This window comes from Hypanus sabinus, chromosome 22, assembly GCF_030144855.1.
Source record: "Hypanus sabinus isolate sHypSab1 chromosome 22, sHypSab1.hap1, whole genome shotgun sequence".
NCBI lineage: Eukaryota > Metazoa > Chordata > Chondrichthyes > Myliobatiformes > Dasyatidae > Hypanus > Hypanus sabinus.
The window spans coordinates 4217143-4236745 of NC_082727.1; the positions used below are offsets into that span (position 1 = coordinate 4217143).

Here is a 19603-nt window from a genome sequence, read left to right on the forward strand (position 1 = left end):
TGCCCATTCCCATCACACATACAGCTCTCCTCAGCATGAAAGACATTCACAACAGGAAATGTCTCAAGAAGGCAACATCCACTTCAGGGATCCCCCCAATATCTGGGCCAAGCTCTCTTCTTGATGCTACCTGTGGTGAACTACATATACCTGTCTGGACACGCCCCCTGCTCCTGTGGCTCCAACCACAGACCCCTGTATAAAGGTGATTGAGGTCAGAGCCCGGACTCTCTGTCTCCAGGATGTAGTATGGTGGTCAACCACTGCTTGTTCCTTCTCCCAGTCAATAAAAACCGATATCTCGCCTTTACGTCTCAGAGAGAGTTATTGATGGTGCATCACTACCATCAAGCAAAAGGTACAAGTTTGAAAACCCACACCTCAAGGTTCAACCACAGCTATTTCCCTATCACCATTGGGTTTTTAAATAAACCTACATACCCTAATAATTACTTAGACTTTATTTCTATTTCACTTTTCCTTGTGTAACTTACGTATAATTTATTTTAAATTAAATTTACATTAATATATTTGCCTTGCTTATAATGTATAGTGCTGCTAATTTTCATAGCATTTATGCATGTACAGCTCTAACAATAAACATGAACATTATCCTCCGTCCTCCTAAAAGTATTTTGAAACTCCATTACTTGGCATTCTTGGGACTTGGGTCAAGCTAGTCTGGCAGATTTTTCTGATTTTTGAAAACTACTCCTATTGATACACATTTATTTCATTTTTTGAAGTTACACGATGGTATCATAAATTTACCAGTTAACCTGAACAAGTTTAAAGTTAAGAGTGCAACTAGAAACTAGTAAACCAGACATATTTAGTCAGGCAATAAATAAAACGATAGCAGATCATGAGAATTTTACTGCAGTACTGGATCCATTGCGACACGTGAATGACCAGATAAACAATTAAGACTTTAAACAATGGCCACTCTCTATACTCCAAGAATCAACTTCCAATATGTTTGAAAGGGGAACCCAGTGGTGATGTTTCCAATAAGATCAGTCTTGCTACTGACAATGAGAGAACCAAGGCTTGAAACAGTCAGGATATTTTCTATCTACATATTTTAAGGAAGGCTTAAAATCAGAAACTACTCTATTCCAATTTCAACTTGGTGATTTAGGTAAATTTGACTTTCACACTTAAGTACAAAACCCTGCTGCCCCCTCACTGGATCCCCTGCCGTTTGTGTACCGTCCCAACCGCTCAACAGATGACACCATTGCCATCACCCTCCACCTGGCCCTAACCCACCTGGACAAAAACAACACATACATTCGGATGCTGCTCACAGACTTCAGTCCTCAGTCAGTCCGGATCAGGAACAGCATCTCCAACACCATCACACTGAGCACGGGGCTCCCCAGGGCTGCGTGCTCAGTCCACTGCTGTTCACTCTGCTGACCCATGACTGTGATGCAACACACAGCTCGAACCATATCATCAAGTTCGCCGATGACACGACCATGGTGGGCTCACGACTCATCAGCAAGAATGACGAATCAGCTTACAGAGAGGAGGTGCAGCAGCTAATGGACTGGTGCAGAGCCAACAACCGGTCTCTTAATGTGAGCAAAACAAAAGAGATGGTTGTTGACTTCAGAAGGGCACAGAGCGACCACTCCCCGCTGAACATCGATGGCTCCTCGGTAGAGATCACCTGGTCCCTCAACACTAGCTCCATAGCAAAGAAAGCCCAGCAGCGTCTCTACTTTCTGCAAAGACTGAGAAAAGTCCATCTCCCACCCCCCATCCTCATCACATTCTACAGGAATTGCATTGCGAGCATCCAGAGGAGCTGCATCACTGACTGGTTTGGAAATTGCACCATGTCGGATCACGAGACCCTGCAGTGGATAGTGAAGTCAACTGAGAAGATCATCAGGGTCTCTCTTCCCGCCATCATGGACATTTACACTACACGCTGCATCCGCAAAGGAAACTGCATTATGAAGGACCCCATGCACCCCCTCATACAATCCCTTCTCCCTCCTGCAGTCTGGGAAAAGACTCCAAACCATTCGGGCTCTCACGGCCAGACGATGTAACAGTTTCTTCCCCAAGCTATCAGACTCCTCAATACCCGAAGCCTGGACTGACACCTTGCCCTATTGTCCTGTTTATTATTTATTGTAATGCCTGCACTGTTTTTGTGCACTTTATGCAGTCCTGTGTAGGTCTGTAGTCTAGCGTAGCTTTCTCTGTGTTTTTTTTAACGTAGTTCAGTCTAGTTTTTTGTACTGTGTCATGTAACACCACGGTCCTAAAAGATGTTGTCTCATTTTTACTATGTACTGTACCAGCAGTTATGGTCGAAATGACAATAAAAGTGACTTGAATTGACTTGACATTTTGCATGCAATTCAGTGAGAACCAGATGTGTTCAAACAGCAATTTACAACTAAAAGCAGGGTTTATACCCATGCAATACAATTGTTTGAAGTTATCAGGGAACTTAAAACAAAATAACTGGACATCTACTTTTTTGATTACTAAGCTCAGAAACTCACCTATAACGTTGTGCTTGGAGCTAAAGGGATCAACAATTGTTTGATCCCTGTAGCTGCGAAAACCCTGGATAATTACCTGAAAGAAAATGTGTAATTAGAACTATTTTGCAGTATTGTAAAATTAAATTTCATATTTAGATTTCAGATTTAAATTTCATATATAATAAGATTCAATGTACAGGGCAAGAACAACTTCAAAACAAAACAAAATCCATCATAATTCTTGTTCTACAAGAGAACTTATTTAAAAAAATTACTTAAATCAAAATAAGTGCTCATGAACTTTTGTATATAACCATATAACAATTACAGCATGGAAACAGGTCATTTCGGCCCTTCTAGTCCATGCCAAGCGCTTACTCTCACCTAGTCCCACTGGCCCGCACTCAGCCCATAACCCCCCATTCCTTTCCTGTCCATATACCTATCCAATTATTTTTTAAATGACAAAATCGAACCTGCCTCTACCACTTCTACTGGAAGCTCGTTCCACACAGCTTCCACAAAGAAGTTCCCCCTTGTGTTACCCGTAAACTTTTGCCCCCTGTCAACTCATGTCCTCTCGTTTGAATCTCCCCTACTCTCAATGGAAAAAGCCTATCCACGTCAAATCAATCTATCCCCCTCATAATTTTAAATACCTCTATCAAGTCCCCCCTCAACCTTCTACGCTCCAAAGAATAAGGACCTAACTTGTTCAACCTTTCTTTGTAACTTAGGTGCTGAAACCCAGGTAACATTCTAGTAAATCTTCTCTGTACTCTCTCTATTTTGTTGACATCTTTCCTATAATTCGGTGACCAGAACTATACACAATACTCCAAATTTGGCCTCACCAATGCATCGTACAATTTTAACATTACATCCCATCTCCTATACTCAATCACGAGGAAATCTGCAGATGCTGGAAATTCAAACAACACACACAAAATGCTGGTAGAACACAGCAGGCCAGGCAGCATCTATAGGGAGAAACACTGTCGACGTTTCGGGCCGAGACCCTTCGTCAGGACTAACCGAAAGGAAAGAGATTTGAAAGTAGTGGGGGGAGAGGGAAATGTGAAATGATAGGAGAAGACCGGAGGGGGTGGGATGAAGCTATGAGCTGGAAAGGTGATTGGTGAAAGTGATACTGAGCTGAAGGGAAAGGATCATGGGATAGGAGGCCTTAGGAGAAAGAAAGGGGGACGGGGGGAGCACCAGAGGGAGATGGAGATCAGGCAAACACTAAATATGTCAGGGATGGGGTAAGAAGGGGAGGAGAGGCATTAACGGAAGTTAGAGAAGTCAATGTTCATGCCATCAGGTTGGAGGCTACCCAGCCGGTATATAAGGTGTTGTTCCTCCAACCTGAGTTTGGATTCATTTTGACAGTAAAGGAGGCCATGGATAGACATATCAGAATGGGAATGGGACGTGGAATTAAAATGTGTGGCCACTGGGAGATCCTGCTTTTTCTGGAGGACCGAGCGTAGATGCTCAGCGAAACGGTCTCCCAGTCTGCGTCGGGTCTCACCAATATATAAAAGGCCACACCGGGAGCATCGGACACAGTATACCACACCAGCCGACTCACAGGTGAAGTGTCACCTCACCTGGAAGGACTGTCTGGGGCCCTGAATGGTGGTGAAGGAGGAAGTGTAAGAACAGGTGGAGGACTTGTTCCGTTTAAAAGGATAAGTGCCAGGAGGGAGATCGGTGGGAAGGGATGGAGGGGACAAGTGGACAAGGGAGTCCCTGCGAAAAGCAGAAAGGGGGTGGGGGGAGGGAAAAATGTGTTTGGTAGTGGGATCCCGTTGGAGGTGGCGGAAGTTACGGAGTTATATGCTGGACCTGGAGGCTGATGGGGTGGTAGGTGAGGACAAGGGGAACCCTATCCCGAGTGGGGTGGCAGGTGGATGGGGTGAGGGCAGATGTGCAGGAAATGGGAGAGATGCATTTAAGAGCAATGTTAATGGTGGACGAAGGGAAGCCCCTTTGTTTAAAAAAGGAAGACATCTCCTTCATTCTGGAATGAAAAGCCTCATCTTGAGAACAGATGCAGTGGAGACAGAGGAATTGTGAGAAGGGGATAGCCTTTTTGCAAGAGACAGGGTGGGAAGAGGAATAGTCCAGGTAGTTGTGAGAGTCTGTAGGCTTATAGTAGGTATCAGTAGATAGGCCGTCTCCAGAGATGGAGACAGAAAGATCAAGAAAGGGGAGGGAGGTGTCAGAAATGGGCCAAGTAAATTTGAGGGCAGGGTGAAAGTTGGAGGCAAAGTTAATGATGTCGACGAGCTCAGCATGCGTGCAAGAGGCAGCGCCAATGCAGTCATCGATGTAGCGATGGAAAAGAGGCGGATGGATAACGGTATAGACTTGGAACATGGACTGTTCCACAAAGCTAACAAAAAGGCAGGCATAACTGGGACCCATATGGGTGTCCATGGCTACACCCTTGGTTTGGAGGAAGTGGGAGGAGCCAAAGAAGAAATTATTGAGAGTAAGAACTAATTCCGCTAGACGAAGGAGAGCGGTGGTAGAGGGGAATTGGTTAGGTCTGGAATCCAAAAAAAAGCGAAGAGCTTCGAGACCATCTCGGTGGGGGATGGAGGTATATAGGGACTGGACGTCCATGGTGAAAATAAGACGGTGGGGGCCAGGGAACTTAAAATCACTGAAAAAATTCAAAGCATGAGAAGTGTCACGAACATAGGTGGGAAGAAATTGAACAAGGGGGGATAAGACAGTGTCAAGGTATGCAAATTAGTTCAGTGGGGCAGGAGCAAGCTGAGACATTAGGTCTACCTGGACAGGCAAGTTTGTGGATCTTGGGTAGGGAGGTAGAAACCGGAAGTGCAGGGTGTGGGAACTATGAGTTTGGTGGCAGTGGATGGGCGATCCCCAGAGCTGATAAGGTTGGTGATGGTATAAGACACACTCAATGCTCTGATTTATAAGCATACCAAAAGTTTTCTTCACCACCCTATCCACATGAGATTCCACCTTCAGGGAACTATGCACCATTATTCCTAGATCACTCTGTTCTACTGCATTCTTCAATGCCCTACCATTTACCATGTATGTCCTATTCTGATTAGTCCTACCAAAATGTAGCACCTCACACTTAAAAGTATTAAACTCCATCTGCCATCGTTCAGCCCACTCTTCTAACTGGCATAAATCTCTCTGCAAGCTTTGAAAACCTACTTCATTATCCACAACGCCACCTATCTTAGTATTATCTATATACTTACTAATCCAATTTACCACCCCATCATCCAGATCATTAATGTCAAACAACATTGGACCCAGTACAGATTCCTGAGGCACACCACTAGTCACCGGCCTCCAACCTGACAAACAGTTATCCACCACTACTCTCTGGCATCTCCCATCCAGCCACTGTTGAATCCATTTTAATACTTCCATTATTAATACCTAATGACTGAACCTTCCTAACTAACCTTCTGTGTGGAACCTTGTCAAAGGCCCTACTGAAGTCCATTTAGACAACATCCACTGCTTTACCCTCGTCAACTTTCCTCATAACCTCTTCAAAAAATTCAATAAGATTTGTCAAACATGACCTTCCACGCACAAATCCACGTTGACTGTTCCTACTCAGACCCTATCTATCCATATAATTATATATACCATCTCCAAGAATACTTTCCATTAATTTACGTCAAACTTACAGGCCAATAATTGCTAGGTTTACTCTTAGATCCCTTTTTAAACAATGGAACCACATGAGCAATACGCCAATCCTCTGGCACCATCCCCGTCTCTAATGACATTTGAAATATTTCTGTCAGAGCCCCTGTTATTTCTACACTAACTTCCCTCAAGATCCTAGGGAATATCCTGTCAGGACCCGGAAATTTATCCACTTTTATATTCCTTAAAACGCCAGTACTTCTTTAATCATCATAGTTTCCATAACTTCCCTACTTGTTTCCCTTACCTTACACAATTCAATATCCTTCTCCTTAGTGAATACCGAAGAAAAGAAATTGTTCAAAATCACCCCCATCTCTTTTGGCTCCGCACACAGCTGTCCATCCTGATTCTCTAAGGGACAAATTTTATTCCTCACCATCCTTTTGCTATTAATGTAACTGTAGAAACGCTTTGGATTTATTTTCACCTTACTTGCCAAAGCAACCTAAAAGATTCTTTTTACATTCTTTATATTCCTCGAGCTCCTCTTTTACTCCATGCTGCCTATATTTATTGTAGATCTCCCTCTTTTTCCGAACCAAGTTTCCAATATCCCTTGAAAAATATGGCTCTCTCAAACTTTTAACCTTTCCTTTCAACCTAACAGGAACATAAAGATTCGGTACCCTCAAAATTTCACCTTTAAATGACTTCCATTTCTCTATTACATCCTTCCCATAAAACAAATTGTCCCAATCCACTCCTTCTAAATCCTTTCGCATCTCCTCAAAGTTAGCCTTTCTCCAATCAAAAAACTCAACCCTGGGGCCAGTCCTATCCTTCTCCATAATTATATTGAAACAAATGGCATTGTGATCCTGGACGCAAAGTGCTCCCCAACGCATATTTCCATCACCTGACCTATCTCATTCCTTATCAGGAGACCCAGCACTGCCCCTTCTCTAGTTGGTACCTCTATGTATTCCTGTATATGACTTGGACTTGGCTATTTAAAAAAAAAATGCATCAGCAATTAGACAAGAATGATCAGAAAACCAAGCAAGCTGTTGCTAAGATCGCTTACTATGAAGTTGTGTGTACTTACATTATTTTACCATTTCCAAAATTTCATAGCAGGTTAGAAATACACCTCTACCTTATATGTACAATTGCCCCGATTCTGCTCTCAAAGATTTGAACTGACCCATGATGCTCATACACTTTGCAAAATCACGTATATCCTCTGCACGCCTCTCCCCAACACCCATAGAAAATAAAAAGGCTTTTTCCAACCAATCATAAACAAAATACAGCCCATGAGAGCATAACCCACATAAATACTCCTCTTTAATGAAGAAACCATGAAGTGGGTGATTGCCTTGTAGGTCACCTGTGCCTAGTCTGCATCTCCCATGCAACTGCCACTTAAAATCAATACTCAACTGTAATCTTTTGTCTGTGGCCTCCTGCACCGTAATATTGAGGAGCAACTCAAGCTCAAAGAACAACACTCCATTGTCCATCTGACAGTTTGCTATCTTCTGTACACATTAGCAAATTCCCCAATTCTACACAATACGATCTTCTTGACATTTTATGAACCATTTCTGCCCACCAGCTTTTTCTTTTCTCTGGTTATAGGTTGGGGCAGAATTCATGGGATGAGCCATGTTGGTGCGTTGCAAAATCAATGCAGATAAAGTTGGAGTGAGCAATTCAGAGAGGAGTCAAGGCAGAGGAGTTTTGATGCCCGACTGCTAGGTTAGATCACTCTAAGCGCTGAACCAATTTGGAGAGGTCGAGAACAGCTTGCTGGGTGGCACTGTCTAGGCCCAGAGCATGCCGCAGAGCCCAGGTCCTAACATGAGGCATGATCGCTGTTTGGACAATTTAAACACTGGCCCAGAGAGACTGGAAAGGCAGGGTGTTGGGACCCAAGGTGAGAGTGGAGCCGATTTTGCTAACTCTCCTGAGATGCTCACTCTTCTTCTGCAACACTGAGACTACAAGACTGCCCCGGCTGCTGTTCTTCATGCCTGCGAGCTTCGCGGCCATTTGCTCCACTAAAAAGATGAAATGAGATCAAGACTTTGAGCCCAATCCGGGAACTCAAATCTAAGGAGTCAATTTGGTTTCAAATGCTTGTTAGCAAGATTTGTGATTTTTTTTCTTTTTCTGCACATTGGGTGTTGGTCTTCATTTTTCTTAAAGGCTGCCTGTGAGCAGACAAATCTCAAGGTTGCATTATTCATACATTCTTTAATGTGTGAATTCTTCATAAATCCACTTAAATCTTGAATTTATTAAGTGTGTCCAAGAAGGATTGCTGAGAAAATATGTGGAAAAGCTGACTAAAGGAGAGGCCATAATGGATGTGGCACTAGGTAATGAACCCTGGTGGGTGAGCATTTCAGAGACAAAAACCACAACTCCCAGACCTTCAGCACAGCCTTGGACAGAGATAATATGGGAAAACATTTAAATGGAAAAGGAAAATTATGATGCTATTAGGCAGGAACTTGGGTGCATTCTATGGGAACAAATGTACAATGTGGAGATTATTTCGGGTTGGGGTTCTGTGTAGGTTAGTCTCACTTCTGGGCAGGGAAATGATGGAAGGGTGAAGGAACCACAGTTGACAAGAGAAGTGAAACATCTAGCCAAGAGAAAGAAGGACCATAGTTAAGGTTTAGAAAGCAAGGACCTCACAGGACTCTTGAGAGGTCCAAGATAGCCAAGCTTCAGAATCAGAGTGGATAACTTCACTCACCCAAACATTGAACTGATTCCACAACCTATGGACTCACAAGGACTCCACAACTCACGTTCTCAACAATTACTTAAATTTTTTTTTGTATTTGCACAATGTTGTCTTTTGAACACTGGTTGTCTGTCAACCTACATGTGTAGTTTTTCATTGATTTTATTGAGTTTTAACTGTGAATGTCAGCAAGAAAATGAATCTAAGGGATTCATCAAGGGATGGTGGCAAGTATGTCCTTTGATATTAAATTTACTTTGAACTTTGCTGAAGGAGGCTAAGAAAGAACTTGGGAGAGCTAGGAGACATTAGAAAGCCTTGAGTAAGAAAAGGAGGATGACTAAGGTGAGGGTAGGACTGATAAGGGATAAAAGAAGAAACGTATGCCTGGATTCAAAGGAAGTAGAGGAGGTCCTTGCTTCAGTAGTCACCAGTGAACGTTATAATGTGAGGTCAAAAGTCATCATCTGGAACATAACAAGGTTAACAAAAGAGGACATGCTAAAATTTTTGAAAAACATTAGGATATACAAATTCTTAGGACAGGACAGGATACATTCAGGTTAATACAGGAAGCAAAGGAAGAGATTACTGCAGCTTTGACTATACTCTTTGCATCATCAATGGTCACAGGAGTAGTACCAGAAGATAAAGGGTGAAAATTGTTATTCCTTTGTTCAAGAAAGGTCATTGGGATAAACCTAGGAATTATAAAAGAGTCTTATATTAGTGGTGAGCAACATTATTGGAGAGGATTCTTACAGGCAGCATTAAGAAACATTTGGAGAAGTATAGTGTGATTAAGGATAGTGAGCAGGATGTGCCTCATGAGCATGATTTAATTCAAGGAAGTGACAAAACAAATTTATAGAAGTAGAGAAGTTTATATAAGTTGACAGGACCACGAGGCATGGAACACAGGGAAACTCGGCTGAGTGGATTTGGAAAATCCACAGAAGGCAGAGGGTGGTAGTGGATGGAATGTATTCTGCCCGGAGGTCAGTGACCAGTGGTGTTCCAGAGATCTGTTCTGGAACCCTGCACTTTGTGATTTTTATAAATGACTTAGATGAGAAAGTGGTAGGACTGGTTATTAAATTTGGTAGTGGTGGTGTTGTGGTTGGTTAGAAGATTGCCAAAGGTCACAGTGTGGCGGCTCATTTCCTAGCGTATGCGAACCGACTCACAATTAGATAGCCTACGGGGGTTTGCGAGCACAGAGCTTTGGAGCCTCTTCGCCATGGGGGGCCGGTTGACAGAGGCTTAAAAGTGAGGCTGAAGTTTTCGAATAAAGTTTTTCCTTCGACTGCAGTTACCGACTCCGTGTCGTAATTTTAGCGCTGTTTGTAGCACACCGCTACAATTGGTGACCCCGACGGTCCAAACGATTTTTGGACCAGAAATGACCGACGCCGCCTCTGTTCATGCGGTTTCGTTGAAACTGCCGGGTTTCTGGACACAGCGCCCGGACCTATGGTTCCAGCAAGCCGAAGCCCAATTCCACGTTCGCCGGATCACCTCAGAAGACACCCGCTACTACTACGTGGTGGGCTCCCTCGACCAGGACACAGCTGCCCAGGTCGCGGAGTTCGTACAGTCGCCCCCGGCAGACGGCAAGTACACGGAATTCAAAGCCCTGCTCCTCAGGATTTTCGGACTCTCACGGCGCGAGCGGGCTGCCCGTTTACTGCACCTGGATGGCTTGGGCGACAGACCTCCATCGGCTTTAATGAACGAGATGTTGTCTCTGGCCGAGGGACACACAGGCCTCATGTTTGAGCAGGCATTCCTGGAGCAGCTGCCCGAGGACATACGCCTGCTGCTGTCCGACGCGGATTTCAGTGACCCCCGGAAGGTGGCAGCCCGGGCGGACTTGCTGTGGAACGCCAAAAAGGTGAGCGGGGCGTCCATCGCACAGATCACCCAGCCACGCTCCCGGCAGCAAACCAGTCCAGACCCGGCCGCAGAGCCCACTAACCCCCGGCCCAATGACCACTGGTGCTTCTACCACCAGCGGTGGGGCGCAGAAGCCCGCCATTGCCGCCCGCCCTGCAAGTTCCCGGGAAACGCCAGGGCCAGCCGCCGCTGATGGCTACGGCGGCTGGCCATCGGGATAGCCTCCTGTATGTGTGGGATAGCAGGTCGGGACGCCGCTTTTTGGTCGATACTGGGGCTGAGGTCAGCGTTTTACCTCCGACAAGTTACGACACTCGCAGCAGGGCACCGGGTCCCCCCCTGAGGGCCGTGAATGGCAGCACAGTAAGGACCTATGGCACCCGTCAGGTGCAGCTACAGTTCGGCCCCAGCCAGTTCACGTGGGACTTCACACTGGCCGCCGTAGCCCAACCGCTTCTGGGTGCGGATTTTTTGCGAGCTCACAGCCTGCTGGTTGACCTGCCCAGGAAGAGACTGGTACACGCCGAGACCTTTCAGACGTTCTCCCTGGGCGCGGCCCAGTTGCCAGCCCCTCACCTCGGCTCCATCACGCTGTCCGACAACGACTTCACCAGGGTCCTGGCGGAGTTCCCATCGGTTCTGGCACCGCAGTTCACAGCAGCCATGCCCAGGCACGGCGTACAGCACCACATCCCGACACAGGGACCACCCCTCCATGCCCGTGCTCGGCGGCTTCCCCCGGACAAGCTCCGACTGGCGAAGGAGGAGTTCCAGAGAATGGAGGAATTGGGGATCATCCGGCGGTCCGACAGCCCCTGGGCTTCCCCCCTGCACATGGTGCCCAAAGCGACGGGGGGCTGGAGACCGTGCGGCGACTACCGCAGGCTGAACGAGGCTACCACACCGGACCGCTACCCTGTGCCGCACATTCAGGACTTTGCGGCAAACCTGCACGGCGCCCCGATCTTCTCCAAGGTCGACCTTGTCCGAGGGTACCATCAAATCCCGATGCATCCTGACGACGTCCCCAAGACGGCTCTCATCACCCCGTTTGGCCTCTTCGAGTTCCTCCGCATGCCGTTCGGCCTGAAGAATGCCGCACAGACGTTCCAGCGGTTAATGGACGCGGTGGGACGGGACCTGGACTTCGCGTTCATCTATTTGGATGACATCCTCATAGCCAGCGGCAGTCGTCAGGAGCATCTGTCCCACCTCCGTCAACTCTGCGCCCGACTGAGTGAGTACGGTCTTACAATTAACCCTGCCAAATGCCAGTTCGGACTTGATACCATTGACTTCCTGGGCCACAGGATTACTAAAGACGGGGCAACCCCTCTGCCCGCTAAGGTAGATGCGGTCCGCCACTTCCCCCGACCCACCACGGTCAAAGGCCTTCAGGAATTCGTAGGTATGGTCAATTTCTACCGCCGCTTCCTCCCTTCAGCTGCCCGGATCATGCGCCCCCTGTTCGCCCTGATGTCGGGTCCGAGCAAGGACATTACCTGGGACGAGGAGTCCGCCGCCGCTTTCGTTCAAACGAAGGAAGCTTTGGCTGACGCCGCAATGCTAGTACATCCCAGAATGGACACCCCTACCGCCCTCACAGTGGACGCATCAAACACGGCAGTCGGTGGGGTGCTGGAGCAGCTCATCGCAGGTCGCTGGCAACCCCTGGCGTTTTTCAGCAAACACCTGCGGCCACCCGAGCTCAAGTACAGTGCTTTTGACCGGGAACTGTTGGCGCTCTACCTGGCAATCCGGCATTTCAGGTACTTCCTAGAAGGTCGGCCCTTCACCGCGTTCACGGACCACAAACCGCTTACCTTTGCGTTTACGAAAGCATCCGACCCCTGGTCATCCCGCCAGCAACGCCACCTGTCCTACATCTCTGAATACACAACGGATGTCCGGCACGTCTCGGGTAAGGACAATGTCGTGGCGGATGCGCTCTCTCGCCCTACCGTTCATGCCCTTTCCCAAGGGGTAGACTTTGAGGCACTGGCAGAGGCACAGCAGGTAGATGAGGAGATTCCGAGTTACAGGACTGCAGTCTCTGGTTTGCAGCTCCAGGACTTCCCCGTGGGCCCAGGTGAGAGGACCCTACTCTGTGACGTCGCCACCAACCAGCCCCGTCCGGTCGTCCCCGCAGCCTGGCGGCGACGTGTTTTCGACTCCATTCATAACTTGGCGCATCCCTCCATCCGGACAACTGTCCGGATGGTTTCCAGCAGGTTCGTTTGGCACGGACTCCGCAAACAGGTCAGTGAATGGGCCAGGACGTGCATGCACTGCCAGACGGCCAAGGTTCAGCGGCACACCAAAGCCCCACCGCAGCAGTTCCATCCCGCCCACCGGCGTTTCGACCACATTCATGTGGATATCGTGGGCCCCCTGCCAGTGTCGCGCGGAGCGCGTTACCTCCTGACTATCGTGGACCGGTTCACAAGATGGCCAGAGGCGGTCCCGCTCACCGACACCACCTCCGAATCTTGCGCCCGAGCCCTGATCGCCACCTGGATATCCCGCTTTGGTGTACCAGCCCACATTACCTCCGACAGAGGCGCCCAGTTCACCTCCAGCCTGTGGTCAGCTATGGCCAGCCTTTTGGGGACTCAGCTGCACCACACCACTGCCTACCACCCACAGTCGAACGGGCTAGTGGAGCGTTTCCACCGTCACCTGAAGTCGGCCCTCATGGCCCGCCTGCGAGGAGCCAACTGGGCGGACGAGCTTCCCTGGGTCCTTCTCGGCATCCGCACAGCGCCCAAGGACGACCTGCACGCCTCGTCGGCCGAGTTGGTATACGGCGCGCCCCTGGCCGTCCCCGGGGAGTTCCTACCAGCCCCGAGGGGGCAAGAGGAAGAACCCGCTGCAGTCCTGGGCAGACTTCGCGAGAAGCTCGGTAACCTGGCCCCCATACCCACTTCACAGCATGGGCGGCACCCGACCTGCGTACCCAAAGACCTACGGAACTGTAAGTTTGTGTTTGTACGAAGGGGCGGGCATCGGCCACCGCTGCAGCGGCCATACGAGGGGCCGTTTACGGTGCTCCGGAACAACGGGTCCACGTTCGTGCTGGACGTTGGGGGGAAGGAGGAGGTTTTCACGGTGGACCGCCTCAAGCCGGCCCATGTGGACCTGGCGCAACCGGCCGAGTTTCCGGCGCCTCGGCGCAGAGGCCGACCTCCCAAGCAGGTTCTGGCCCAGGCTGTGGACATTGGGGGGTGTATCGCCGGTTCTGGGGGGGGGGTTATGTGGCGGCTCATTTCCTAGCGTATGCGAACCGACTCACAATTAGATAGCCTACGGGGGTTTGCGAGCACAGAGCTTTGGAGCCTCTTCGCCATGGGGGGCCGGTTGACAGAGGCTTAAAAGTGAGGCTGAAGTTTTCGAATAAAGTTTTTCCTTCGACTGCAGTTACCGACTCCGTGTCGTAATTTTAGCGCTGTTTGTAGCACACCGCTACAACAGCAAGATATTAACAGGATGCAGAGGTGGGCAGAGGAGTGGCAGATAGAGTTCAATCCAGAAAGATGTGAAGTGACACAGTTTAAAAGGTCACACCTGAAGCTTAATGGCAGAATTCTTAGCCATGTGGAAGAACAGAGAGATCTTGGGGTCCACATCTGTAAATCCCACAAAATTGCTGCATATAAGGGTGGTTGAGAAGTCATGTGTGTGTTGGCCTTCATTCAAGGTAATGTTGTAACTCTATAAAACTTTGGTTAAACTACACTTGCGTTCAGTTCTGATCACCACATATTTGAAAAATGTGGAAGCTTTAGAAAGTTGCAGAGGTTTACCAGGATACTTCCTGGATTAGATAACATGTCTTTTTTTTATTGAGTTTTCAAATGATTAAAGAAAAAATATATACCCTTCCCCCTCCCCCCAACATCCCTATAGAAAAAAAGAAAAAGAGAAAGAAAAAAAAAGAAAGAGTGCCTGGATATTGGAAGATCCCCACATGCTCCACGGAGTTCATAATAACTTTAGTATATATATTTATTTCTTTCCCCAAATAACCAATTATTTTATCTTCAGTGCACCTATATATTTAATCCTGTCTTTTGTAAATAAGGGCGCCAAATTTTCAAAAATGTTTCATATTTATCTCTTAAGTTATAAGTAATTTTTTCAAGTGGAATACAGCTGGAAATTTCATTCTTCCAACAATCTATACTTAAGTATGAATCCGATTTCCAAGTAACTGCTATAGCCTTTTTGGCTACTGCCAGTGCAATTTTTATGAATTAGAGAACATGTCTTATGAGGATGCTGCCTTGATTACAGAATGTTTTATGAGGAAACATTGAGTGAGTTAGCACTTTTCCCTTGCACTTCGTGGAACTTGATAAAAGTGTACAAGATGATAAGAGGCATAGACAGAATGGACAACCAACACCTTTTTCACATGCCCGCAATGGCTAATAAAAGAGGGCATAAATTTACGGTGATCAGAAGAAAGTGCACAGGGAATATCAAACGTGACTTTTTTTTAAACTTAAGTGCATGGAACACACTGCTGAGGCAGATACCTTAGGAACATTTTTAAAAATCTTAGATAAGAAAAACTGAGGATTATGTAGGGAGGGAGGAGAGGATGTAATTATGTAGGAAGTGGGAAAACTACACACACAAAATGCTGGTGGAACACAGCAGGCCAGGCAGCATCTATAAGGAGAAGCACTGTCGACATTTCGAGCCGAGACCCTTCGTCAGGACTAACTGAAAGGAGAGATACTAACAGATTTGAAAGTAGTGGGGGGAGGGGGAAATGCGAAATGATAGAAGACCAGAGGGGGTGAGATGAAGCTAAGAGTTGGAAAGGTGATTGGCGAAAGAGATACAAAGCTGGAGAAGGGAAAGGATCATGGGACAGGAGGCCTCGGGAGAAAGGGGGAGGGGAGGAGCACCAGAGGGAGATGGAGAACAGACAGAGTGATGGGCAGAGAGAGAGAGAAAAAAACAACAAAATATGTCAGGGATGGGGTAAGAAGGGGAGGAGGGGCATTAATGGAAGTTAGAGAAGTCAATGTTCATGCCATCAGGTTGGAGGCTACCCAGCCAGTATATAAGGTGTTGTTCCTCCAACCTGAGTGTGGATTCATCTTGACAATAGAGCAGGCATGGACAGACTTATCAGAATGGGTATGGGACATGGAATTAAAATGTGTGGCCACTGGGAAAACTATCTCTCTTGATCTCGTCACTGGAGATTCAGAGTCATTCAGTCCTGCCACTCTGATCTGGCCCATGCCTTCTTTATCCCAGTCAATATTACTTAACATTACTTTTCGTCAATGGGATCTTGCTCCTTCTTACATCCATCTTAAGGTTTAAGGTTATAAATATGCTAAGGACTTGTAGGAGTGGTGGAGTTGTTACTTATGTTTGGGGTAGAATAAGATTTGGGGGATGCGGATCAGGGATTGTATGGGTAACGATGTTAAAATTAGAACTGGGGTAAGGTTGGGAGATGGTGGTCAGAGGCTTGGCCGGGGAGGATGCAGCAGATGAGTTTTCAGATTTGTGGGAAAGTGAAGGTTAGGGGGGTTTTTTTTGATAGAGGTAGGTTTGGGGGATGGAGATGAGAGGCTGGAAGGGACCAGTCCAAAGAGGTTTCTGCCTGGTCTACTTCCTAAGCAGCTGTTCCAGAGTACCATATTGCCTTATGCCTACCTGCAAAATGGGGTGGGTACCCTCTTGAGTTGGTCTGCCTTAAGGGAGGGATCTGTAACAGGGATCGTACGGGGCTGTGCACGAGTTCAAAGACGACAAAACTTCCCTACTTTTAGTAGTTTTTAGTGATCTCTTCTGTATCTGGGTGTATGAGGCCCTAAGTCTGAAATAATTAACAAGAAATAGTCCTACTCTCAAATCTCTATTTTGATGGATCCAATCAGTCTTTTTAGGCCCAGTTTTGACCATTTGGGGAGCAGGTTTGAGATCTCCAGAGAACCTGTCCAGGGCCCAACACGCAAGTGCAATTACAAAGAAAGCACACAGTGCCTCTCCTTCCTTTGGAGATTCTGCATGACATCCAAAACCTTTTCAAACTTCTAGAATAGTGTATTTCCTGTTTGCAAAACAAGTATGGAAACACCAATGCCCTTGAACAAAAGAGCCTACAAAAAGTTGTAGATATGGTCCAGTCTATCACAGGTAAAGCCTTCTCCACCATTGAGCAAATTTACGTGAAATGTTGATGCAGGAAAACAGCATCCATCATGAGGATAACACCCAGAACATGCTCCTTTCTCACTGCTGCCATCAGGAAAAAGGTACAGAATTTCAGGACTAACACCATCAGGTTCAAGAATAGTTGAACCAGTGGCGATAACTTCACTTGCCCCGTCACTGAACTGTTCCCATACCTATGGACTCACTTCAAGAATTCTTCACCTCATGTTCTCAATCTTGTTATTCTCGATTTATTAGCTCTTCTTTTAGTATTTGCAGTTTGTCGTCTTCTGCACTCTGGCTGAATGTCCCTGTTGGGCGGTCTTCTATTAATCCTATTAAGGTTATTATTTTATAGATGTATTAATTATGGCTGCAAAAAAGTGAATCTCAGGGATGTGAAAGTTGACAAGTGTACATTGGTAACAAATTTACTTTGTTTTGTACTTGTAAATTGATCTTGAAGTAGGGTCAGTACTGCATTGTTCCATATTCTTCGCTTAAACTTCGAGGACCTTGTTTATTTTTATTTCCTAACGCTCCCTTGCCTACATCCCAAGAGACTCCAGGTTTACATCCTTCCTTTTATTACTCCAAGTCTCCTCAGCACTCTCAGGCCTTCCATACCAACAAACACACTGACGGCTCTCCACCAACATCACCAGGCTCGTCTTTCTCCTTCCTTCTACAACAGCCTGAAACTCTACACCCACCTCCCGGCAGCCTCGGCCAGGTCGCTGTAAACCCCGTTTCCACCCCCGGTCGTTCTGGCTTTTACCTGTTTAATGTACATTTCTGCAGATGCAGCCCGACCTGGCCGCAACACCCCCACCGACACGGGTTTAAGCAAAGCGACGGTGACTGTTCCTCAGCAATTCTCGTCAATGATGCGGCCAAAACTGAGGGCCACAGAAAACAAAACAAATTCAAAGCCGCCAACTCTGCGCCAAGCGAGGAAATGGCGGCAGCTGCCCGCCCTCTGCCAGCAGCGACTGTAGGGAAGGGGGCACACAAAAATTACTAGGGCAGTAAGAAGGTAAGAACAGATAAATAACCACAAATTCACAAACACACCCTATATTAATTACACTTTCAATTTTAATTTTCATGTACTCATTGAAATTTAAAGAAACTAAAACCTATTTTCTTCCATTGTTTTCACTGCCATCCCTTTTTTGACTTGGTATAGTCTAAGTGAGGTCAAAGATTCGGCGCCAAAGAGGATGTCCGGAGACTGCGGCTGCGCATTATATTAAAGGCGCACTTCGTCCTTTCAAACGTCATAAAATTATCTGTCGGCAGGTTTTATTTCAAGTTCAACTTTATTGTCATCACAGAGACAACCAAACGAAGCAAACTTCCTCTAGACCATAAAACCTGTATTACACACAGCCCATAGAACAAAATGTTACCAGAAATAAGCTAGTAAATATGATTCTGACAACACACACAAAATGCTGGTGGAAAGCAGCAGGCCAGGCAGCATCTGTAGGGAGAAGTGCTGTCGATGGTTCAAGCTAAGACCCGTCGTCAGGACTAACTGAAAGGAAAGATAGTAGCAGATTTGAAAGTAGGAGGGGGAGTGGGAAATGCGAAATGATAGGAGAAGACCGGAGGGGGTGGGATGAAGCTAAGAGCTGGAAAGGTGATTGGCAAACGGGATACAGAGCTGGAGAAGGGAAAGGATCATGGGACGGGAGGCCTCGGGAGAAAGAAAGGGGGAGGGGAGCACCAGAGGAAGATGGAGAACAGGCAAAGAGTGATGTGGAGCGAGAAAGAAAAAAAAGGAGGAGGGAAAAATAACTAAATATATCAAGGATGGGGTAAGAAGGGGAGGAGGGGCATTAATGGAAGTTGGAGAAGTCAATGTTCATGCCATCAGGTTGGAGGCTACCCAGCTGGTATAAAAGGTGTTGTTCCTCCAACCTGAGTATTGGCTTCATCTTGACGATAGAGGAGGCATGGATAGACATATCAGAATGGGAATGGGACATGGAATTAAAATGTGTGGCCACTGAGAGATCCTGCTTTCTCTGGCGGACAGAGCATAAACGTTCAGTGAAACGGTCTCCCAGTCTGCGTCGGGTCTCACCAATATATAAAAGGCCACACCAGGAGCACCGGACGCAGTATACCACACCACTCGACTCACAGGTGAAGTGTCGCCTCATCTGTCAAGATGAAGCCACACTCAGGTTGGAGGAACAACACTTTATATACCGGCTGGGTAGCCTCCAACCTGATGGCATGAACATTGACTTCTCTAACTTTCTGTTAATGCCCCTCCTCCCCTTCTTACCCCATCCCTGATATATTTAGTTTTTTTCCCTCCTCCTTTCTCTCTCTGCCCATCACTCTGCCTGTTCTCCATCTGTTCTCCTCTGGTGCTCCCCTCCCCCTTTCTTTCTCCCGAGGCCTCCCATCCCATGCTCCTTTCCCTTCTCCAGCTCTGTATCACATTCGCCAATCACCTTTCCAGCTCTTAGCTTCATCCCACCCCCTCCGGTCTTCTATCATTTTGCATTTCCCCCTCCCCCCACTACTTTCAAATCTCTTAGTATCTCTCCTTTCAGTTAGTTCTGACGAAGGGTCT

At 47.0% G+C, this 19603-nt stretch overlaps 1 protein-coding gene across 1 annotated transcript in view; it reads right to left on the minus strand.

The window, feature by feature from the left end:
• smc3 (structural maintenance of chromosomes 3) overlaps positions 1-17980 on the minus strand; it is a 111800-nt gene extending 93820 nt beyond the window's left edge. The window contains exons 1-2 of the mRNA XM_059946990.1: positions 17789-17980; positions 2529-2604 (exon numbers count right to left, since the gene is read on the minus strand). Coding sequence (XP_059802973.1) covers positions 2529-2604; positions 17789-17803 — 91 coding nt within the window. The 5' untranslated portion in view covers positions 17804-17980. The remainder of the gene's footprint in view (positions 1-2528; positions 2605-17788) is intronic.
• Positions 17981-19603: the final 1623 nt, after the last annotated feature.